Here is a 25346-nt window from a genome sequence, read left to right as displayed (position 1 = left end):
AATGGACAAAATAAGAGAATATGTAAAATAAATCCCCTCATAGCTCTTCTTTAGCTCTAGATCACAGAGAAGAGCTTAGCTGGGAGGGCAGTCAATTTATTTTCTTTATTTCTCTAGCCCTGCCCCAGTCTCTACTGTTGATCAATTATAACAGCAGTAGCAGATTGCATGTCAGGACATCTTTGGAAGTGAGAAATTACAACTGTTGAAGACTACTTCACAGATGTGTCAACCTAGGAATTAAGTGAGAATTAGACCTAAATTATATGTGTAGTCTTAAGAGCTGCCTTTGGATTAGGTTTTTTATTTACTTTTTGATATGGTGTCAAGAGGTTAAAAGTGAAACAGTACTAAATTATTCAGAGGATTTCACAGAAATTGTGAGGGTATGGCCCCAGCATGATGATTGTCTCATTCTCTAGGTAGAAATACAGTATTTAAAGCAAAACCAGTGTCAATTCATTCCTCCAATAAAAAATAATGAAAATCTTTGTATACATCTATTCACTACGGATAGTGAAGACAGAAAATTAAATGCAGCCCTCTCAGTGGCATTTAGGAACATGGGATTTATGATGTGCTGCAGTTCCTTGTTTATTGTGTTTCACAATATATGGTGGTCTCACATTTCCATCAGTGAGCCTTAATGCCTGACATGCCTCTGATGCCAAAATACCTCACTGTGGGTTATCCACAGGCTATACTGGATTTACAATTTCCTATTTCACCTTTGTAAGCAGAATGTTTTCTGTGCCTGGATAGATAAACGAGCACATCTTGCAGTAAAAATTTTATATGGGAATTCCTGGAGCAACCAGCACAAAAGCTATGGCATGCTATACAATTAGTGATAAGATTTGGGCTTTGCATTTGTGTTGAGTTGTGAAAAGAAGACTGAAATCCCTTTTCTTAACATAAAATATTTAAAATCAAGCATTTATTATGCCTAGATTTGATAAGGCTACTTACCAGCCTAGACATGTTTGCACACAGCAGTATCTTCTCATTTAAATTCAATCATAGTCACAAAACAAGGCTGGCTTAGACTAGCTGAAGATATAAACTTCATTTTCATCTCATTAGGCCACCTGGAAGCAACAATCGGTGAGTAGTCCTGACGTCAATGGTCTCTCTACTTCATTAAAATGTTAATTTCATGGCTTTAATTCCCTTTGTAAAACGTGCTGCTGCAGGACAGTGTATGCAGATTTATTCTGAAGCAGACAAATCTGCATGCCATATTCCTTTTTAGTGCCTTAGGTTCCTTTGGATTTTTATTTTTAGCCATCCCTATTTTTATAAACTGCTGTGAAAAGATGATCACCATAACAACCAAAAAGTAAATATTTTCTTAAAAAAGCCCTTTGAGAATGTATACTTAAGAGTCAGGAATTCAGGGCATCATGCATTTCCTGGTATTTTGCTCTGCTGTTCCCTTTTTCAGTATTTAAAAATGAGACAGGTATTGTTACTGGCTAACATAATTTCACACCATGTATCATGAAGGGAAAGCAATGTATAGTAAATTGGAAGCAGTAGATCAGCTATAGCATCAGTGTTTTTAGTTGAGGTCCTGCTTATGACAGAACAAAACTATTGTCTTCTCAATTTTGGAATCCTTCCTTGATAATATGTACTTCCTCAGCATTTAGTCATCTTCATCTTGCTTTAGGGGATACATTTCTGGTTGTGTACTTCAAATTTGTACGTCATAGTTTGAGTTCAACTGTTGGCAGTAGAAGTGTGTCTTCAGTGCAGGAAAACAAGAGAAGGTAATTGTTCATCTGGTCTTTTCCCTTTTTATTGCATGCAGTTCTTTTTTAAGAGTACAAGCACTCTTGGGTATTTTTCAAAGTACTGTGTAAATTATTATTGTGTGTTAGTGTGCCTGTGGCATTTATAGATGGATGAGCTGTTTGCTCCTGTTGCAGATGGTAAATCCAAACCTCAGGGTCTGGACTTCTCAGGACCCATGGGAGCTGCCTGCCTCAGGAGTGCCTTGCTCAGCTGGAGGGCTCTGATGGCACACTTGGCTCTGGGCTGGTGACAACACTCAGCAGCACTGTCCTCCTGCTCTCCCCTGGCAGATCCTGTCACTTTAGGCACCATACAAATCCCACCACCGCTGGCATGTGGTGCCAAGGCCCTTCTGTGGAGGACCTTGGACAATGTATAGGGTCTGCCTGGTGTTAACCTGGCTGGAGAGGTCCCAAAACCAGCCACGTCCCAGTACAGCAAATTAAGGAGGACTTCCGTGCTGTAAGCACTGGACTCATCTGAAGTTCTCCCTCGGAGAGTGTCAGTGGGATTTCCCTGCAGCTTGCCCCAGAGGGTGCTCCAGATAAGTAACTAGGAACAGGTGTTTAATTTGGCCTCCTGCCTGGCCTGAGCCTGCCAGGAGAGCAGTGGAGATGCAGCTTTATCAGTCAATTACTGTGTACATCTCTGCTACTTCTCTGAAGATGTGTAGCACAGGGAGCAATATAGAAATGTGCCCTGCAATTGTAATTGAGAAGTAGCCAAAATAGCTTATAAGGTGTGAATAAAGTTAGCACTCCACACTTCTATAAATTTCCTATTTCAGATTAAGTAAGATAATTTACCAATGAGTCTAAAAACATGTTGGTACGTAATTTTTCACTCTTAGTGTCAAGGGAGAAGTTTTTTTGAAAGTCAGTGAAGACAGATGGACAGTAGCCAATTCATTTCCATCTTGGGTCCCTTGCCTACAATGTTATTTCATCACAGACAGTGCCATAACTCAATGTACTAGTCAATTTAAAATGCCAAAATGTGCCAGGGTTTTACTCTATGGATAGAATTATTCATTCATGTCTGCAGTTGGTGAGTGGAGTGATACTATGACAAACTTCTCAGATCACAGATTGATCTAGAAAAGTATTCCATTTGTAACTTGAGACATTAGCTGTTATTGGAGCAGTGTACTCACTGTTCTAAAATTGTATTTTGATTTGTCTTACAAAATGTCTTATAAGCTAATCAAAGGATTTATCACCTAGGTGTGCAGGCCAGTTAAACACGAGTTACTGGAGGTGCTTGTACAGTTGTCATCAGATGGTCAAATGAATTTTGTTGTCACCTGGATATTTGAAAGGCTGTTTCTATGATAGAGCAACACAGTTAGTGTTGCTGTCATCACTTAATGAACTCATGACTGTGGATTGACGTGGCATTGGGAGAATAAAAATACTGTTTGGTGTGCATTTCTTTTGTCTCAGTCACTAAGTGTGTGTAGTTCCAGGGATATTGATGCTATAATTGCTTATTGTTTGGTGTGTTTATTTGTTTTAGTGCTCTTGGAAGCAGGACAGATGGAAGAGTTGGTGGGAGGTAGTTTGTGTCACCATTGCCTAGGCAGCAAATATACTGAGTGGTGGACTGTAGATTTCAGCATTCCATATATTCCATGTTTCAAAAAGTACATCAAAGCCACTGAAGTTCTTCTTGACTTGCATTTGCCCAAAGAGAGAAAGGTTTTGACCGGAATTACCTCTGAGAGCTAAACTGTCTTTGCTCAGCCAAGCTACACTGGATTTTTCATCACCCACCCCACTGTTTATTTTTGGAAGACTAACTGGCAGTTCATCATTCAGCAGCTGTTGAAAAGCCTGACTCTTCCTCAGAAGAGAGATTATGCTCTTTAGATAACCTTCAACTCTCTCACCACCTTTGTTGACCTGCGGTGTGACCCAGTGACAACTTCTTCATTCCTGTTTGTGACGACAGCCTTTTCCCTTCCCACTGGGATGGAACAGGGGGACGTCCATTTGCACCTGGCTGCTGAAGACATTGTGCTGTACCACAGCAGAGCCTTCCTGCAGGCAATTGAGAGTTTTACATCAGCCCTGGTCTGGGTCTCTTCTTTGACTCTCATTCCTCCAGAGCAGAGATGTTGGTGTGTTTAGTGGTGTTCAGGAGGTCTCTTTTCCTTTCCTTCCTGCCTGAAGCCCTCCACAGCTGTTTGTGTCTATAGGCCAAATAAGAGTGGGAATAGCAGTCTTCCCCTGGAGGCTGTGCAGATGTGTAGCTCGTCCGTGGGCACTGAGGCAGAATTTAGCAAGGCTAAATGTAGTTTGCAGTGAACAGGGTTATGTTCAGGAGCACTTGAGGGAAAATTTCTGCATTCTGCTGAGGAACACGGAGTTTTCTGGGATGTCCTCCCAGTGTGTTTCCCATCTGTTTGCTGTTCCTATACACCTTCGGCTCTCCCTGTGGAGGAAGCTGTGGAATGAGGATTTTCATAATGCCTTTTGTGCTTTCAGTGGTAAGCCTTAGGGGAGCAACATGCAGATAGATTGATTGTTCAGGTAGTTTTGAGGAAAAATGTTTCTGAACTCAAATGTGTTAGGGATAGCAAAATGTATTTGTGTAAGACATTGCTCAGAAGGATTTTCTATTGTGACACATAGTTTCTTCCCTTAATTAAGCATTGTCCTCTCCATGCACTGTGTGAAAATTTAGGGGGCTACATTTTTCCTTGAGTTAAAATACTTAAGGAAAACAATTGTGTACTGACAACAATGGGCTTTTTTAATTACAGGCCATTTGTTTCTGTAATTCCTATGAAATAAATTCAACTGCCTAAATTGATTCTATTCATTGTGGTTTAGTTATGTACATACTCATATTTGTGTTAAAAAGCAATGTTAAAAACAGTAGTGATGAGTGCTTTCAGGACTTTGTAGCATGCAGTGCCAATGGAGTTAAATGTTCCACTGGAGTTCAGAAATGGAAGTTTATAGCAGATGTTTTCAGGAAACCAATTTTAGACTTCTGTTCAAAGATCCCTCTACAAGAAGCATTTACAACATTTCTTCTCTGTGACTTCAGCTGCCAGCATGGGTTTGCCTTCTGATTAGTATAAAAACCAGCAGACCACTGCTGTACACATTTTAATAGGAAGGTACAAGGCATAGAGGATGAACCACTGGCCTGTATCTGACTCTTTTGCTGTCCTTGCAAAAGGAATTCACTTTTTGCTTCTCTGGCAGACTGACAGCATCACACATGTGGAAGTACAAGATGGATACCCAAAATTCAGCTTCTGTCTGGGCACAGGAATGACTGTCCAGGCACTCCCAGCAGTTTTCATTCACTTCCATTCAAGGGATTGACTTCAGTGTAATTTTTCTAGAGTATCTCTATGAATAGCAGTAGTTGAGAAAAAGCATTAGTTTTATCACTGGAGACAGATCATTTTGTTGCTGTGCATTTAAAATTGCTGCAATCCCTCATGCATCTATAAGGCCATGATACTGTGTTTTCACACAACCCGTGGTATGTAGCATCCCTTTCTCTTTTCTATGGCATTGTCATGACAGCTTCTGTTAGTACAGCCATTCTCACATCACCATAAGTGAGCTGGAGCTGAGAGAATTGTTTGGGGCTTGCAGCAGTCACTGTTGGAAGAAGCTCATCTGCTCCTGGACCTCCCTGTGTCTGTTTTCCACAAGGCACTGCTGGGTAGAGGAGCACTTCTTTCAGTTTTTCCACCATTTTACCAATGAAGGGAAGAAACACTGTTTGCTCTGACACTCTAGAAAATGTGCTGCAGGATAAACAGCACATGTCCTTCACCTTGGCATGAGTGGAGGGGTAGCAACTAGCCCAGTGCATTCTGTGGGGACCACCATGCCAGTGCCACCAGGATGCCATCAGGAGAAGGATGTTTAGTTTTGCAAGGAGAATGGATTAGCAGCTTTTTATTTTTTACTTAGGGAAAAACCAAAACATTAGGAGACATTCAGTTATGTGCCATGGATACTTGTAGGGCCATCTTTTCTTAAAGAAGTGTATCCTGATCAAGAACAGTCAGTCCTGCAGTCAGTTCCTACAGGTAGGAAGGGCTGGAGAGGTCTGCACTGGTTTTCCTTTCTCCTGCCATAGTAGCTGGGAGGGTGCTTGTGTTATGTGAGGTTTCTCTGCATGAGGAGGATCCAAAGGCCATCAAACCCTTCAATGTTATGGCTCATTTCCATCAGAGGAGCTCCACCAAGTAGCTGCAATAGGGTTTGGGTCTGATCCTGTGTCATTAGGGAGGAAAGAAACTATATAATCATTATCCGTTTTAGAAAGTTTAATCACAGCCTGCAGAGGGATGGCAGTGTTTTATCTGACAAATATGTCACTGTCTTTCATCAGTTGATTATAATCATCTTGGAAGTTCCAGTGTGTCTGTTTTTCTCTCTTCTTTTTTACTATCGTGTTTTGTTTAACTTTCCCTAATGAGCCCAGTGAAAAGCAATTGTTCTAAATAAATCATGTGCGCTACAAAGCAGTATATCACAATTAGGTTTCCATTATACTTTAATTAGGCATTCCATTATTAAATTGATGTCTTTGGCTTCTTCCAGGTCTCAGACTAATCCTGAAACAAATTCCTCTTTGTGGATAAATATTAGTCAGTCGTAATTAAAGAGTATTCATTGCCGTTGCGGCTTTTCATTAAATCCCTTTCTGATTAAGATGGCTCCCCCAAGTACTGGGCTGATTAAATTTAATAAGATTTGTTCACTTGTGTGTATCATGGTCTGGTGGAAACTGTTTTAGCACCAGGGGATTGGGAACTATAAGTTCCACCATATCTTGGTGCAGGCAGCCGTGGGTCTAAATGCCTGTTTTGCACAGTGCTGTACACTCTTGTTTCAGGGGGCTCTGTGGTTTGTGTGGTCAGCCAGTGGTGGAAAAAAAACATGAAAATTGAATTAGCAGTGTTAGAGTTGAATTTCAAAGGGCTAAGTTACATCTAGAGGGTTGCAATAAAGAAGGGAAGATTAAAGTATGTTAGAGGCTCTGTTTTCTTGACTCTTTCATGACTAGGGCTTTGCTGCTGAGTTGAAACTTGAGTGGTTTTCTACCCCAAACCATTTTCTCTCCCTGAGATCTATAGATGAGCTCATTTCTATGTAAATATACCTCAGCTGAAAATTCAGATAATAAAACAGATTTTCCTGACAGAAATTCTTCTAACAGCAGAGAATGAAATGTTTTTAGAGTAAAATTCTTGTCCTGAGTTTCAAAATCAAGGTTAAACTAAAGTATGATATGGCTTTAGTGTATATATCCACTGGAGAGAGGTTGTAAGCATCACTATTCTCTGTGTGCTGAAATTATGCCTTCTTGTGGGGCTGCTGGTACTGTTTTGCATTCCTCCTGCTTTGTACACAGAAATGAAAACAAGCCACTGTGACCAAGAATGGCAATAGCACAAATCGCTGAGCCGTGCAAGAGATCGGCTCAAGACATTTGCGGAAGCACTCCATCCAAATATTTGAGGTGGCGGCTAGCAGGTGTTTTTTTCAATATCCAGTTCATACTCTATTTTTGGTTCAGGGAATGTTTTCATCTAGTGTTTTGGTTTGGGATGGGCTGTACTTGTAATATCAAAGATCTCAAAATGCATTTTCAGTGTCGTGTATCCCAAACGTAATGGTACTCGGTAAATCATCTAGCCAATCTGTTGTATTGCATGGAATCAGAGTCACCCTCTTGACTCCAGATTGCTCTTCCTGGGGCTGCTGAAGGCCCGAGAGTGATGCCTGGGACAGCCTGAAGGGCAGGGTTGGAGGCAGTGTCAGGTCAGTGCGCAGCTGAAGAGTTCTCTCTAGCGGCTGGTTGTGGGTAGTGAGGACAGATAGCAAAGTGCACTGAATTAAGGAAAGGGTACTCGTCTGTAGCTACTGGAGAAAAGGGAGAAACACAGAGTAAGGTGAGGAAAGGATGCTGACCTTTATATCTGAACTATAAAAAGGAGTAGTTGTAACGTGCTAGAGGCCAAGAATAAAATGTCTTTTCTCTAATAGTCATCATTTATTTACTTATTGCTACTGTTGCAATACAGCAGTGGATGGTGTTACACTATTCACAGCACCATCTTTCCACTGGCCTGAAGTGAGGGCTAATGGACAGCAATAATCCACGGCATTTCCGAGGAGGTGGGGTACACTTTGATTACCAAGGAAGAACTGCCACAGCTGCTTCCTTCTGAGTATCTGTAGTGAATTAGTTTCCTCTACTCACAGTGACTCACACTAATTTTGTAGTGACTTTACCAAAGACAAGGCTCAAAATAAGTTTCATGCTCTGTCTGCAGGTTTGGCAAAATATTTATTTAAGGCAACGTGAAAGTGATTAAAAATTATGAGAAAATTATGAGAAATTTCCTACCTTACATGCTGACAAATCCTAGAAGTATAGAAAAGAGATAGAAGCATTTGAAAAGAGTATGAGCAAGGGTTTTGGAAGAATTGAGGGAATTAAATAACATCTAATAGGAAGACCAGGGAGATTGGGAAGTATAACGTCTTTAACCCTTGTATTTTAATCAGGATCCTGAAAGCCTGTGTATCCTGTTGTGTTACAACATGGCAGTTCATACATACTGCTACTGCTTGTTTCTTTAAAAATGTACCACTTTTCTTCTCCAAAAATTCCAGGGTTTAAGCCAGCTCCATTGTTTACCTAGCAGTAACATCCTGCAATGTTGAGCATCACTGGTATGACAGTTGTGTATGTAAACTGTTCCAGAGTGTTTTGCTTTACTGTTAACTCAGTGAGACCAGTCAGAAATGGCAGTGGAAATTGCAGATATGACAGCCAGATTCTGGTAGAACTGGATAACCTCAAATAGGAATGTGTTTTCTGTTGTAGAGATTGATGCTTAATTTTGTCTGCATTGGAGAGAGATTGTTCATTCAAGTAGACAGCAAAGAAATGTATGGGGGTGGACTGTTTCTCTCCCAGATTCCCAGGGATTTGAAATGCTCAACAAATAACAGAAAAATTAGTTGGATAGTCTGTTATCTTAAAGATAAGAATAAGCTCTGTATGTCTGTGTATGATTTATTTTAAAGGTATCTGGTGTCTTATTTTTGCTTAATTGTAGTGATACTTAGCTTTCCAGAAATACCTGGAGGACTAGTTTAGCATTTGTTAAAAAATAAAAATAACTCAGCCATTTCTTAATTTAGGTACATTTGCCTGCCTAGCAAGACATCTTATCCTGACAAGGTAGAGTACACATGGTGTTTTGTGAAAAGGTTCACTGAAGTGTAGCAAATTATCTTCATTTCAAGCATAATTGTGATTCTCATCTGAGCTGGTTGGCTGTTTGCCAGGAAATGCATGTTTGAGCTCTGAGGAGCTGGGAAGTTGCATACCGGTGTGTCAGTGTATCTTTGTTACAAGAAACATTTTTCTGTTTGAAAAACCACTGGTGTCCTATAAGGCTAGAAACAGCAGTGTTGTCTTCTACCTAACTTGTAACATACCTATAAAAACCAAATACCATATGTGTGGCAGGGAAGGCTGGGACAGAGCAGATATGCAGGCAAGGGAATAAACATGGCATTTTTGTTATCTGGATTTGATAAATATAGTTTGGGAATGATAGAGTAAAGAGCGGTGAGTCAGTTTTGCCTGGTCATCTCTAGTGACTGAAAATAACTTGTTATTCCAGCCCTTTTATCCCTTCATTCCTTTCTCTCCGCATATTTTTGTGTTTTATTTATAGCTCAACCAGCTTTTCTTCAACAGCAATTTGTAAAATAACCCTTCAGAGTCAGGGAGGGAAGCCTGAGGAGCAGCAGCTTCTGGGCAGTTTTGTGGATGGAACCACTGGATCATTCCCTCTTGCTGTGGCTGGAAAGATGCTGTACACCTTTCCCGTGCACATCCTTCCCTCAGCTGCACAGAGATTCCTCTTTTAAACAGGCAGCTTCGGTTCCTGAAGTCATTAATGGGTTTGTGTTGACAGGAGCCATGTGAGATGTTTCAGACCAGCTGGCTGTGGCTTTGACAGCAGCAGGGTCAGAGGCCCCAAGTCTCGAGAGGTGGCAAGTCTGAGTTTTATCTGTGAAACCTTAGTGGAGGTTGTAAGCTGTCCTGAAACACTTGAAATACACCACTATAATCCATACTTGATTTTATGCTGTAAAGCACAGCTGTGTAAACAATGCTTGCAATAATTCTGAGCCAAATCTTCTGTGTTTTGCTTCAACTCCCATGCCCAGCATTTTTGTCCAGTTTAATCCACAAACTAAGGATCAGTTTAGCACTTGATACATCTTAATTTGCTGATCAGGGTAAGATACTTCTTGATCTGCTCTTAGGTCTCCCACAGTACTGACTCCTCATAGCATAACTGGACTATTCCATATTAAACCATCTGATTTGGTCTGGAGAGGAGGAAGGGAGCTGGCAGGCTTAACAGCAGTCCTCCTTATTAAGTGACCAGTGGAGAGGGCAAGGGGAGAGACGTGTTCAAGCACTAAATGTGAATCATAAAAAATCATAGAATGATTTGGGTTGGAGGAGACCTTGAAGATCATTCAGTTCCAAGGTGTCTCTGGCATGGGGCAGGGACATCTTTCGCTAGATCATGTTTCTCCAATCCCCATCCAACCTGGCCTTGAACATTTCAAGTGATGGGGCACCCACAGCTTCTTTGGGCCAACCTGTGCCAATGTCTTACCACCCCCACAGTAAGGAATTTCTTCTTAGTATCTAATCTAACCCTACCCTCCTTCACTTTACAGCCATTCCTGTTTGTCCTGTCACTACATGCCTTGTAAAAAGTCCCTCTTCAGCTCTCTTGTAGCCCACTTCAGCCACTGGAAGGTGCTCTGAGGCCTCCACATGGCTCTTCTCCAGGCTGAACAACTCCAACTCTTTCAGCCTATCTGTAGCAGAGATACTCCAGCACTCTGAGCATCTTCATGGCCTCCACTGGCCTTATTCCAACAGGTCCATGCCCTTCTAATGCTTGGGATGCCAGTGCTGGATTCAGCACTCCAGGTGGGGTCTCACTACAGCAGAGCAGAGGGAGAGAATCCCCTCCCTGGACCTGCTGGCCATGCTGCTTTGGATGCAGCCCAGGATGCAGCTGGTGAAACCAGTCAGCAGACACCAGCCTGAGAATCCCAGGCTCTGTCACAGGTAAGAGTGGAAAAACAAGAAGAAAGTAGGAATGTTAGTACTAGATGCCTACATGTGGACTTAATGAGGCCATTTTCTAAAATTCTACTGGTTCCAGCATCCATGCTTTGAAGTGTTCATCTCATTCAGAGGGCCACTAAAGGGATTTGAACTTTAAAAATCGTGGTTTATATTAAGATTTCAGAAACTAGGTAGGTTTAATTTGTTCAGGAGCAACTTACAAGGTGGACAGATCATACCACCACTTACCTCTGTGAGCAGACAGCTCTCTAATTTAGCCAAATGACATGGTCAGGAAGTACAAGTAAAAAAATAATGCACACAGACACATACATGCCTCCCTGAATAATTAGGGGAATTGCTTATCTCATGGTAAAAGCTTTAGGGCAGTGTGAAATGTCTGTCTCACTACATCCCATGGCAAAACTGAAAGCATTCTGCATAAGCTCCTGTGTCATTTGGGAGATCAGATTAGATGATGATAACATTCTGTCTGGCCTTAAAATAATTAAATGATGTATTTTCAGAGATTTCAAAGTCAAAGCAGATCTCCCTCCCCACCATCACTCTCTCAGCAGCTTCAGTTAGTGGTATTGTTTACATGTTAATGAGATGTAGCATCAGGCTGCAAAACTATGTGATTTAAATGTATTTAGCAAAATAATTAAGCACATGTAATGGTTGCTGATAGCTGGGAGGATGTCCTTATATCTCTTGATCTTTGTACTATCTGGGCTGGAGGTACCTGGTATAGGATGCCAGTAGTCCTCTACTCCTGTATGCAGCACCCAGAGCACATTTCCTTCTTGCTGGGCAGCAGAAAGCAAACAGAGCTGTCCTTTCCTCTGGCTCCCACCCTCAGGGACCAGGGGTGCAGTGTCCTTAACTCCTTAGTGTCAGCAGGTGTAAGGTCTCCCTCTCTCCTTGTACCACAATGCCAGTGGAAAATCAGATAGGTATAGAAAGAATTGGTATGCAGGATCACTCTTCTCTGTTAATCAAAGCAGCATTATCATTCTGTCTTTTTTTGTTTGCTTATTTGATTGCTACACTTACCTAAAAAAGATTTCCAATAACTACTGAGTTGAAAGTGATTTAGATTAACCCCAACTGACACAGCTGCTTTAAAGAGGGCTGCCTGAAGTTTTAAATCCTCACAAGCATGATACTTCCCAGGAGGAGCTGTAAATCCTTGAAGCTGCTCCCTCCTGATCTGTGTTCTCAAAGAAAAATCACTCAAATCTCATGAGCTGAGACAGTAATATTTCTCAGTAAGCAGTTTTAGATGGCTTTTGTTTTAATGCCCAAAAATGTATCTGTTTAAGACTAACATACAATACACAGATATTGTATAAGCTGACAATTTTTTTTCTGCTTGTTTCCATCTTTTCTTTCATTATCTTGCTGATCAGTTTATTTACAAAAGTGCCAAGCTACCTCCTATTGAGTAATGTGAATAGGGTGAATATCAAGGCATAGGTGGGTGAGTGACAGCCAGTGTTTAATGGAAGCCTGGAAATGTATGAAATATCTGGAGCTGTGCATTTAAGGGACAGGTATGTCAGTTTGCAGCAGAAAGCAGTTATATTGAGCTGGGAGGTGGAATGGACAAGGGCCACACATATAGGTCCCATTTTCAACAGAGCAGCTTAATTTAAGAATGAATATTCTGTTGTGAGAGCATCTCCATGTGCTTCTCCCCGTGGTGGCTCAGCAGCTCATCAGCTGCTGTTCTGTGATGTACCCTGGTTAAGAATAGCATCCTCTCTGCTGGATCAGAGGAGGGAAAAAGACAGTATAATCCTTGGGAGGTTTAAAGGAATGTCAATGATAACCCAAGTAGGACAAATTAGGGCTGATGAGATTCTTGCTAGGGATGGAAATGGGTAATTGGCACCCCTGTTAATGCCAAGGAGACTTGAATTCACCTTTGAGGCTGCTGAGAGTCTGAGCAGTTCATTGCATGGATTTGCCTTGAGGCCATCCTCCTTTTTAGCTCACTGGTGGTCATTTTGGCTTTCAGAGCTCCTGTTCTGAGTCATTATTTTGGCCCTCAAGTCCCTGTTTGTACAGATCCCTTTGTCTCACAGTGAGCTTGCTCAGCATCGATGGGTAGGAGCAAGCAAATGTCCTTGTGGCTGTGTGTGAGTCAGAACTGAGGAACAGGCTGTGCTTGAGCTCCCAAGCAAAGCTTTAGCCCAGGGAATGGACCCATCCATCCAGGACCAGGGGCTGGGTCCATCCCACTTACTTGGGATTGTACTGTAGGGCTGAGCTTCACCTCTGACAGTTTTCTCCAATTGTAGCTGCACTGCAATATTCTCTTTGTAAATGGGTTTGAAGGAAGCTGAAAATAATTTAATCCTGCCTTTTACATTCAGGGTTTGTTTTTTTTCCCTAGAATAAAAACACTGTGCTGGTATTGAATACACAATAAAAAGTAATTTTCAGTTTACCTGTAACATCTTTATTTTGAACCTAGTAAGAGGCTCTTGGTTGTAAAGTTTTATAATAGGTGATGAGATAAAAGATGTTGCCTGGCTGTGCCCATATATAGTGCACATGTATTATGTGTGAGCATATTGGAAATGTGTGGTCAGGTTTGCTGGGACAGGGGGTTGCAGAAACTGAGCTGTATGGGGCTACCAGATGCTGCAAGATAAAAATTCTGAGGGAACAACTGGTGTAGTGAAAGAAAACATCCTCATTTTTCCTTGGAAGTGTCTTTTTAAAAACAGCCTCTTTCTCTGATGCTGATATTTTGGTCCTGAGCCTGGTCAGATTCTCCCTGTGCCACCTCTGAGTCCAGTGCCCAAAGCAACCAGCTGTGCATTGTAATCGCCTGAAGTAATGTCGTGTATCAACGGAGCTGAAATATAAATAACTTTGATTGGGGCACAGAAAGTTCAGTAAGTTAAAGAATAGTGTTTTTGAGGCATTTTTTTCATCCCCAAATGGAGACTGCCACATGGATTAATCATCATCTGCATGTTGTGCAGTTTACAGCCACTTAACAATAATTGGAAATAAACTTTATATTCACTCCTGAGCACTGCTGTAAGCTTTCCTTTTCTGAGGTGCTCTTATAAAGCATAGGACAAAATATTATTCTTGGGTATGAAGGATACATAGTTCTACTACTGCAGGAATAAAGTCGTGGGACTGTAAAGCTACTGAAATTGGTGTTTCTATTTGTCCTGAGGAGCTGGGCTACCTGTCTGACATTTTAGCCTAAATGGCAGTTTCTTAGCTTAATTAGATTTCAGATGCAAATCTCTGAACATTATTTGATTTCCTTTGTCCTTCATTCCTTTCTCTAGGGGTCATGGATACTCAGGATAAAGATGATCCCTCAGATGTCACTGAAAATATTGCAAGAAGTGTTCTGTCTTCGTCAGCTTCTCTGAGCTATGAACAGACATGTTTGCTTACTTCTCTTTTGACCCACTAGAGACATAGAATGATATGGTTTCCCATAGGGAATTTTTTTTTTTCAAAACAAGCAGAAACAGGTTGTTGAAGCAGGTCTTTAAATTCAGGTGGAAAAAACATCCTTAAGTCAGTGACTGCCCCATGTCTTCACTTATGATCACTTGATTTTCTGGTTGACTGGCACTTTGCTGTGGATGTGAAACATGTGTTGTTAGATAGCTCTAGATTGCAGAGACAGCAGCCTAACTTCACAGGGAAAGGGACAGTAAAGATGCTCAAAGGAAGCAGGTTCCGAGCTGCCTGATTAAACCTTGCCTAAGGGAATTTTGTCCCTTCTTGTGAATACTCTACCTTTGTCTGCTGTGGTGACTTTTCTTCTTTTTAGCAGATTATCCTGTAGCTTGCCTTGCCAGGGAATTAAAGCTTCAGGCTGCCATTTGTATGGAGTTATTAAATATGGATGACCCTTGCAAGGGGCCTCTTGCATATGAAACCTGGTATTCTGGTCTTCTCTATTTCTAATATTTCTGTTCTTTCAGATATGCTAAATATACCTTTGAAGTTTCTTCTTGTGTAAAATGCACTTTCTCTGGTGAACATTGCAGCTGGAATTAGGAGATACTGGTTCCAACTGGCCACACAGAGCAGGCCACGTAATCATTCTTTGCCTCAATTTCCCCATGTGTAATGTCAAAACAGTAACATCCACCCTCTTCTGTGCAGCTCTTTGAGCTTTGTTCTGGGTCACTGACTAAGCCATAATGTAGTCTAGACCTTCTACAGTCTGGTGAGAAGCTCAGCTGGAAGGTATCTTGTCTGGGGATGCTGTGGATCCATAGGCAAGGAGTAGAGGCTTTCCTATTTCTGGTCAGGAATTCATGGGGAGAAATATACTTGCATGCTAAAGAGACAAGACCATCTATGTGAGTGCAGTCCTGCTTTCACAGAGTCAGAAAATCTGTGTCTTAAGCAGATCTGATGATTTCTTACCTGTGGTCTGTATGCCAGTAGCCCTTAAGTGTAAAGCCTTGAATTTTCAAGTAGTTCATGTAGTTGGCAGACTGATAGTTTAGCTGCCCAGACATGAATGACTGCAAGATGTGCAAGAAACTCATCTGGCCAAAAACTCATTTCATGGAAGTCTTTTTTGATGCAGGGATATCAGGAAGGCTGGACTTTTCTAGCCTCCTTTTTGGGGTAAAGTGTGTAGGTTTTATGTTCCACTAGACCTGGGGAGCTATGGAGGATCAGGAGGAAGGACGGAAAGAGATGGAAATCTCTTGCAGGTTTATGTAGCAGCCCTTCCCCTCGTTGGGCCAGGAACTAAGGGGGATGTATGTCTGTCCTGCAGGATGGCTGTAAATCTGATGGTAGAAGTATTTGGAGTAGGGGAGTTAAAATGCAAGCTGTTCTCAAAACTAAAATGTTTTGTGCTAAGGTGCAACAGGCTGGCAATTATTTCCTTTTGTAAGAGCTAAGTTTCTAAGACGTGATCAGTTTTGGCATCTGTTGGAAAGAGATCTGAAAGGTTTTACCTGTGCTGAACACAGGGATTCTCTTCTCAGTTTGGAGGTGATCTCAGAGCTTGACAAAAGATAGAATATTGAGTTTTGATCTGATAGACCTCCAAGGAGCCATATAAATCTCTATAAAACCCCAAATAACCCCACACAAAACTGTCCGAGAAAGATTGTTTCAAGACAGCATAATTATAAAATACTCTGAAAGGCTGAATAGGATTTTTCCCCCCTCATGTGATATTTGGAGTTGAACTTTAGATACATCATTTTGAACATGGCCTTTTAAAGTAACTTTCTATTCTGGCCCTGTCATTTTTAGGTCTGTAAAGGAAAACCAAAATGCCAGGGAAGGAGAGGAAATGAAAATGAAGAGTGGGGCTAAAGAGTAGGATTTGATCATCTTTGCAAGAAGTGGCATCATCTGTGAGAACAAAAGTCTTCAATTGCTGCAACTGGAGACAGCTTTTAGTCTCCAATTCTATTTTGCCCTGAGCCAGCCAGCCAAATAAAAACAGCAACATAAATCACTGCTGGCAGAACTTAACAGTTATGCAACGTCCAGTGCACCACATGCCTATTTTTAGATCAGTTTTACACTAGCAGAATTTACTTTATGAAATCTAAAAAGAATGTCTGTTCAGTGGCTGGGGATAAAGATGGTATTTAGAAAGCACAAAATGTAAAAACACTTAGTACAAGGATGCTCTAGCAAGCCCTGCTTTGGCAAGACTGATATTCTTTCAAAAATGTTGGCTAAATCGGGCATACTAATGAAGAGCAGGGGGTTTTTCATCAATAGCCCCTTGAATTTCTAATCTGCAATTGCTGTTTGAATGGTTAGCTATGCTGCCTTTACCCAAAGACCTAAACATCAGACTCACATACAACGCTCATTATCCAAGACCAGATGTGCCTCTTCTCTCCTTTACATTTGACTTAATTCTCTTACTGTTGTAATTCTGCATTAGTTTGTAGTGTGTATAATCTTGTTCCCAAAGCTTTTTGTTCAGACTCAGAACAGGCAATGATTGGGAAAAGTTTGACCTTTGAGCCTTTAGATATTCTAGCAGATGAAACACAGTCCACATAGTTAATGTGTCTGTGGGATTTCTGCCATAATTTTGACAGTTTTCAATCATGTCTCGAAGCAGTTTAGTATTATGACTGTTGCACGATGTGTATTGATCTTTTTTCCCCCCCAAACCTTTCTTCTAGGTGACAATCTTGATGCCATCCATGACATAACTGTGGCGTACCCCCAAAACATTCCTCAGACAGAGAAGCACCTTTTGAGAGGAAACTTCCCAAAGGAGATTCACTTCCACGTCCAGAGATACCCCATAGAGACAGTGCCCACTTCTAAGGAGGAGCTGCAGCTTTGGTGCCGGCAGCGTTGGGAAGAGAAAGAGGAGAGACTGCGCCACTTCTACGAAGGCGGAAAACGCTTCAGCGCAGCAGGGCAAAGCATCGTCCCGCCCTGTAAATCCGAGCTCAGGGTCCTGGCGGTGAAGTGCGCCTCGCTCCTCTACTGGACCGTGTTCCCGCTGGGAATGCTCGCTCTGCTGTACCTGTACAGCTTTGCACAGTGGTACTTTGCAGCCATGATCGTCTTTTTCGTTGTGCAGCAGAAGATATTTGGCGGGCTGGAACTCATTGAACTCGCTTGCCATCGGTATTTTAAAAAGCAACAGAAATTTCACGCCACAAAAGTAAAAATCAATTAGTTTTCAGGGTAGAGGAAGGGTGGTTTTGAGATGCCCTGCAAATTTTATGCACAGGGAACAATTTTTGCATGAGAGAATTGTCTTTTACTATCGCCACTGTTAAACATTTGCACATGATTCTGAGAAGAGAAGGAAAAATGTTACTGCTACACGTGCAAATGGTAGGTTTTAATCTCTGAATGTAATTTCAACATTGCTCTCACAAGCAGCTAGCAACTGCATTCTGCTGTCATTAAGAAACAAATTGCTGGATTACTGAACAATCATAAGGACGTTAATAAATGTGACGTGCACTGAAGTTTCATCTAGAAACCCAAACAGTTCTGCAAAGAGAGGCAAATGTATGACTTCTTTAGAGTCACGTTGGTGAAAAGTAAGCACTGAATTTGGAAAACTGTAAGTTTTGATGGTAGGTGAAAGTTGAAGGAGAAGTTGTTTTTCTGTTTCCTATTTCAAATACTCAAACTTATTTTGAAGTGATATTTTTGCATAAGCTTTTCCAAACACTACTGAACCTACCAACTATTCAGTTGTTCTGGCTTGGTCACTCAGGAGGATTTTTAAGCCTTGCAGTCTTGTGTCATGCTACAGAAAGCAGTACAGTGCTCACTCTGCCTCCATTTAAGTGTTTGTTGATTATTTAATAGACCTGTACAGCTAAGTTTTTATCTCTCACTGTTTCATAGTGTTCTAATCTCCCTGTTAGCTGTGGGAGACATGTTCCTACTGTAGTATGCAGGATAGGGGAGCTGTTTTTTTGTTGTTTTACTGGTATTTTTTTCTCACAGAGGCAAAAATAGCTGTTTGTCTCTGAGTAATTGGAAAATGTTTTTCAAAAAGGTTTCCATGTATCCTTGTAGACATTCTTTGGTTAAAAACATTTTATTTAGTTTTCAGAGTAGGCAAGACACCTTTTTTTCTTTTTTAAAATTTTTTTTAGTATTAATTTTGGTTTTCACATTGCTTCCTTCGGCATTTCACAAGTCGATGTACATAAGCAGGAAGACTGCTTGTTCCATGCATGCCAGACAGACCTGTTGAAATGCTATTATTCTCTTCTTGGTGGTACAAGAGATGGGTTTTAGATTTAGGGAAGAGCTGCATCTTCCCTTTGCATACTGGCTTTATTTGCCTGATGATGTCATTACTTTTTCAACCTCCTTTGCAGCTTTTGGTACCTTCCCTTCTTTTCATGACATTCATAAAGCCCAAAGGCTTAATGACAGGGCACTTCCAAGTGTATCCCTTGTCATATATAATAAAAGTAATGTTCATGCTCACATAGAAAGAGACAAAAGCATTCCCAGCACTTTGGAGACACTTTGCGTTATCAGGTTAAATTGGTTTGCAACCTCCAAAATTTTAGACAACTCGATCAATTGTATTGCTGCAAAACCTTCCTGACTTACTCAATATTTGTTTATTATTGCATGAGGGCTTGTTTGAGCGGGACAGAGATGGCCTGGCTCCATTTGTTGAGTGGCGTTGCTGTGAAATGTGAAAGTCCAGAGTGTAAAATGTATCTCGTACTGTGCTGCGTATCTCAAGTGTTTGGTCTGCATGGTGGACACACCTGTTTGCTTCTAAATTACAACACTAAGCATGTTGTCCAGTGTGTTTGTTTCAAAGACCATTTTTTGAACGAATCACCAGCCTCTATTCAACTGTCCCTTGCAAGGTGACAAGTCTTTTTTAATCTATGCTTATAATAACTAATTCTTTATTATGCGGAAACTACTTGAAGCCATCTGGTTTACTCCAAATTTTTTAATCCCTTTTTTCTTAAAAATAAATAAAAGTAGGTTTATATTTAGGGTTATGTTTCTTAATGATTTTTTCATGTTTGTATTTGTGTACCTGACAACTGGTGTTGCATTGTCATGAGTAGAAGGAGGTCATTTCTGCGCCTTGAGGTCTTTTTTTAAAGCAGTTCTGTGATATCACAGGCATGGCTGCAGCTTAAACCTCCACCTGGTTTTTCTTCAGCTTATACCCTGCACATTCAGGTAACCCATTGCAAGGGAAAACCTAAAAACCTCATTTGTGGTTAATGCAGAGGAGACCTAAAAGGCTTCTTCCAGCCTGTCCTGAGCCACGGCTGTGCTTTCATACCAGGAATAACCATAGCCAGCCTACTCCAATAGCCTTAACATCATCTTCAGGAATGACTTCAGAGGACAGGTTCCATGTGTTGGTGACATAAAATACCAGCTATGCTTTTCTCAGTCGTTCAGAGAACTTTGTGGTGTCATAAGATGTACCAGGAACATCAGTGTGAGTCTTGGTCATGGCACTGTACAGGATTTATGTCTCTGTGTAATTAAGGTTGGGCTCTAAAAATGAAGTCGATGCAATCCATCGTTGACCCTTACAAGGCATTTTCTCCCAGCTGGAGCCAAACATGTAACCTACTGTAATGTGGTAAAAACATCCTGCAAAATCTGTAATTCATCTTCCTCTCTCATGTGTTTGGATCAAAGAGAAAGAATAATCTGCTTGTCAGCTGGTAATGTCGTGTTTGCCATGCCCAAGTCCATGATGCAGAGTGAATGAAAAGTGAAGAATCCTCCTTTCACAGGGAAGGGTGTTGGCTTTGTGTCTGATGTAAATGTTTAGATTACGTGCATCATTTTCCAGGTCAATTAGAAATGCAAGATGGGAAAAATGTTGACTAAAAACTAAAAGTTTTGTGGATAGAGAAGCTTCTTTGTTTAAAAAGCAATTAAGCAACTGGGGGAAGATTTTTCTGTGAATGCTTTTTATCCCTCTGGTGAAAATATAGCTTTTTAATCAAAAGGTTCTCATACACAGATTTCTTGGAGACTGCTTTGTTCTTACCCTGTCTCCCTTCTCAGAGATCACTGGGATGACATTTAGGGATATGGTTTAGTGGTGGACTTGGGAGTGCTGGGTTTACAGTTAGACTCGGTGATCTTTTCCACCTAAATCATTCTGTGATTCTGTGCTGGGTAAATCACTTGGAAATTTTTTCAATGCTGATGGGATAAAGGTGCTAGTACTCCAGGAATCACATAGCCCTCTTCCATGGGACAGGGATTGGCACTGTGTCTCATCTCACTCAGTGAGAGCAGGTTTGCTCCAGTTCACCTTGTGGTCCCAGCAGCTGCCCCTCTGAGCTCTGTCCTGCAGGGCCTGCAGGTCTTGCTGGGCCTTGCATACATTGTTTAGGATCAAGGCTGTGCTTTAAGGATGCTGCTCCCCTTTGATCAATCAAGTATTTCCTCATCAGCATCAGGGGGTTTCTTTCTCTCTGCTCAGAGCAGAAGGTTGAAATCCCACCATCTGTGTGTGTCATCGGGCTCATCTGGGTAGCAGGATGTCAGACCAAGACATTTTCCTCTTGACTTCAAAGCTTCAAGGCCCAGAGCTGGTCTGTAAGGTGTTGTCTTGATCGTAGGAAACGTAGTTCCTAGTTTTGTGCGTTGCATCAATCGCTATTGTTTAAAAAAGATCTATGTTTTTATAACTTGATTTTATATGTGCACTGTGTGAAAGGAAACACCAGGACACTACAAACCTACAGAAAGCCTTAGTTTTCAGATTTCACTGATGATATTATTAGAATGTTTTAACCATGTACCAGTTACTCTACAGCAACAATAAAGAACTGAAGTATTGCATGTGTTTAATTTTGTTGTTTCCTTTTTACTGCACCTGTGAGGAACAAACCTTGCCTTCAATCATATGGCTGGCTGGCTCGGGCAGACTGGTGTCTCTTTGCATGCTTGACTCATGGATTGTGGCTGTTGAGGGAGAAGAGCCCCCCATCTCCCCGTGGGAGGCTGGAAAGGGGTGTCTGGCTCTACCCTCCCTTCCAGCTTCTTCACATAAAGAGGTACAGAAACCTTTGAGTGTGCAAGAACTATAGCTCAGCTTTAGCCTTTTTGTGCTGCTTAACCAGGATTGCTGAAGAATAGCCTGTCTTAGGTAGTGATAGGTAGGTAGGTCCTCCATTTTAGCAGTATTCTCTTACCTCCCACGTAAGTACTTACACAAGAAGTGATCTGTGGCAAGGTTTACATTTTTAGAAGACCTTTCTTTAATGTAACTTCAGGTCACAGGCCCCTTGATTTCTTTCTCCATTTCTTGAATCCAGTGTGCTAACCCAGCGTGGAGGCACAAGGGCTGTGTTTCTCAGCTCCTCATTACCCAAGGAGGATAGCCTTGCTGTGCTGACCCTAGGGAGATACTCACATCTCCAGCAGGTATCCTGTGGCAGAAGGAAGAAACAGACCTGACAGCAGTTTCTGCAGCTGGAAATTATATTGAGCCATGTATGCTCAGAGAATTCAGATCCTTTCCCCAAAGTCAAAATTAATGGCTTGTCACTCTGGGAAGGTGGTTATATCTTTCTCCTGGTTTCCTCTCTATTTCTCTGTCTTACCTGTCCTTACAGAAAACTTCAGTAATGGAGGCCAAAGCTTTCACCCTCCAGCTGCCTCAAACCCCTCCTCTTCAGATCAATACAATAGGGGAAAGGTGGTCTTATTTCCTGAGATGAGAACTTTGAATTACACTGCAAGCAATCTCAGCCAGAAAATGCTCCTGGGAGCAGGGAGCATGGTCTGTGCTTGTGACATGGTTGGGTGACTCACCCTAGAGGGTTTGGGCTGAGGCATGTGAGGGGGAGAGAGTTTGCCTCTGTCCTGCTGGGCAAGCAGTTTTATCAGGAGTGGATGTCTTTGTTCCACTGCAGTAGGGCCTCCAGATGGTTTGTCATCCCCTCTTTTGGAGGTCTTTGTCTGGGAAGACTGTTTCTCAGGTGGGCATTGCTGCTCTCAGTGGAAGAGGGAAGAGTTCTGTACCTGAGATGCTTCATGCTGGGCTGCATGAGCGCAGCAGATGTGCAGGTGCAGGTAAGTGTAATGGTTTTGGTGGTCAGCAGCCTCTTCCCTGCATTTCTCTCTCTGTCTTGCTTGTCTGAGGGAGGAGGCAAGGGCCCCTTCACCCACAGCTTCAGGGAGCAGAGAAGCACCTTCAGCCTTACCAGAGAAAAGAGCTAAAGGGGCTCAGGCATAGCATTGCTTCTGCATCCCCAGGACGGGTAGCAGAGGAGGATAAGCTGCTGCCTGGTGCGAGAGCACGAGGAGATGCTGTGGGAGGAGCAGGAGGCACAGCTTTCTGCAGAGCCATAACCTGGCATTAACATCACTGCTTGGTCATGCCCTCTCCCCCCTGCACTATTTCTTCCCCTTCCTTCAAGGCTTGCTCTGCTCTTTGAACTGCTGGGTGTCCAGTGAGCCAGAGGAATGAATGTAGGTTAACACAGAACCCAAAGGGGAGGAAATGTTATGAATAACAGGGTAGAGGTACTAGGGAAGGTGTTGGCTCCTGCCAGTGCTGTTGGGAGCATGTTATCCTGCTTTAGAGGCTGAAGGAAAAGGTCTGTATTAAAATCTTCAGCATTTTTTGAGAAAGTGAGGAGAGAAAGAACATCCTGCATGGGGTGGTTCCCAGGAGGATCATTGGAATGCCTCAGGAGCCTCTCTCTGTTCTTACCTGACAGGCTGCCCACCAGTGTTGGCATTGCCAACACAACAGTGTGTCCCTGTAGCTGCTCAGGGTGCTGTCTCCCCTCTCTGCTCACATTCCTCATTTGATGTCCTGTGTTTAAAGACATGCAAATGGTTCCTCCTTATTTTCCTGGCAGCTGTGCAAGACCCTGAGTTCTTTAAGGACAGAATAATCCCTCACTGTCAGTTAGATTCCCACTGGCAGGCTGGGAAGCTCCCCACCTTTCCAGGGAAGCTTGCAAAATCACTTGTAACAGTGCTGCCTTATGCAATCCATGTTTTGCCTGGCAGCCAGGTGCTCCCTCACCTTCCTGGCAAGGAACTGCCTCATCATCCCCCTCCCCACTGGCACAGTTAGTTTCCCTTCCCGATTATCCCCTGAAATTATTCAAGTGGAGTTGTTCTGCCTGCTGGTCTGTCCCAAGGTTTGCTTCCTACAGCTTTGCACCCCCTGCCAGTGCTGTTCAAAGAGCTCTCTGAAACTCAGCTCTGAACTCACTTCACTCAAGTGCCCTTTTTATAGCTACCTAAGCAAAGGTCCCCACTTTCCCAGGGCTTTCCTTGGTGCTTTGTGATGGGCACAAATCATCAGTTGCTGGGTCGGTCTCAAGGTCACGGCAGGGAAACCTTCCAGCACCTGAGGATCAGACAATGGTCCTGGACATGGGCAGGTCAAGATCTGAACTTGTGCTGCTTCTCACATGCCTTAACACCAGTCCCTGCAGGAGAAGAACCAGCATTTAAAGGAAATGCCCTCAACAACCTCTTTTGGCAGCAAACAAAACTTTTCTGATTCCTTTATTGCTCTGTGCCTTCCTTCTCCTCTCTCTCTCCCAGGAGCAAGAAATGGGAAGGTTTTGGGACACCCTCTGTTGCTTGAAGCAGAACAATGATCCTGGAGCCGCTGTCCTATGTGGATCAGGCTGTGCTGGCCAAGTTCACAAGGCAGTTGAGGACTGCTTGACACTGCAGGATCCTTGCTCTCGTCTGTCCCTGGAGAGACACACAAGGAGAGGGACTGGATCCAGTTCCTCATGCACACTGGGCTCTGGTGTGGGCACCCACCAGCTGGTTCACCTACACAAGAAATGTGAGGTCCTTATGGCCAACACAAGGACAAAGAGGCATGGACCATCATCCCACAGGATCCCAGAGATTCAGCCAGCAGCTGGGAAGCCAGAGAGGAGCACTTGGGAAAGGACTTGCTGACCAACAGCCTTCAGGTGGCCTTGGTGCTCTTATCAGAGATGCTGTGAGTGTTGTGAGCCAAGGGTAGGGACAGAGCACAGGCACCCTTACTGCAGTCCAGGGCTGTGTCTGGCATCAGGCTCTAACACTCACCTGTGGGTTTGATGCTGCCTGTCCATCTGGGACAGGTATTATTCCTGGCCTCCAAGGCCTTGGCTGGGAGTAAGTCCCCCCATCGTGGACAGCAGAGTGCAGGATGCAGCAGGATAATGGCAGCAAATGCCACATGGCCTGCAGCAGTGAGGGCTGGCTGGATATTCCAGCTGCAGTAACCCAGCTGCCTGCCCGGGCCATCCCTACCATGTGCTCAGCACACCCACCCTGCCAGGAGTTCATCCTCCTGATTTGGTGGGGTTTTGTCTGGCACATCTGGGAGAGCGGGCTGGTGTTCAGCTGTGATCTCTGCTCTCACAGCTCCTGCTCCATGTGAAGGTTGTTGCGTGGTCTCAGAACATGGGGTGCCTCAGCCTTCATGCCCAGCCTGGCTTTAAATTAAGGTGTTGAAGCTCTTGGAATAGTCTGGTCTCCTTCTCTACTCCCACACTGGGATGAGTGCCCAGGGGTGGGACAGGCCCAGGCCACTCTGGTCCATCACAGGGCTCTTGCAGCAGGGTAAGGGCAAGCCTGATCCTGCGGTCACTCTGTGGTCAAGTGTCACACACAGTGGACATCTCCAGCCCCTCTAGAGATGCTGTGCTCCTCTAGAGGTTTTGCTTTCTGCCTGCACTGAGGAAAGGGAGATTCTCTTCCAGGAGCCCCTGAGAGGCAGCACAAGGAGATGTTTTATGCAAGATCACAGCAAGGTGTTCAGGTCTGCCTCCTCACAACATGTGAAGGTTAAAGGCAGGCTCTCAGCTTTCCACTGCTAATGACAGAAAGTGCTTTGTGAGTGAGAGCATAATTAGGGATTAATGAGAAAGGAGCCTGTGGTT

At 42.8% G+C, this 25346-nt stretch overlaps 1 protein-coding gene across 13 annotated transcripts in view; it reads left to right on the top strand.

Moving 5' to 3' along the window:
• The window catches only part of LCLAT1 (lysocardiolipin acyltransferase 1), a 145477-nt gene that overhangs the window by 90268 nt on the left and 29863 nt on the right, over positions 1-25346 (top strand). For 11 of the 13 annotated variants that reach the window (XM_086871098.1, XM_086871126.1, XM_086871058.1 and 8 more), the window contains one exon: positions 17124-21282. In XM_086871098.1, the coding sequence (XP_086727224.1) occupies positions 17124-17632 (509 nt within the window). In that variant the 3' untranslated portion in view covers positions 17633-21282. Of the gene's footprint in view, positions 1-17123; positions 21283-25346 lie in introns of those variants that run through there. The other 2 variants (XR_015281382.1, XR_015281384.1) reach the window with 1 other exon arrangement.

Source organism: Cyanistes caeruleus, chromosome 2, assembly GCF_971803275.1.
Source record: "Cyanistes caeruleus chromosome 2, bCyaCae1.hap1.1, whole genome shotgun sequence".
In the NCBI taxonomy this organism is placed as follows: Eukaryota; Metazoa; Chordata; class Aves; order Passeriformes; family Paridae; genus Cyanistes; species Cyanistes caeruleus.
This window is presented reverse-complemented; position numbering and strand designations above follow the sequence as displayed.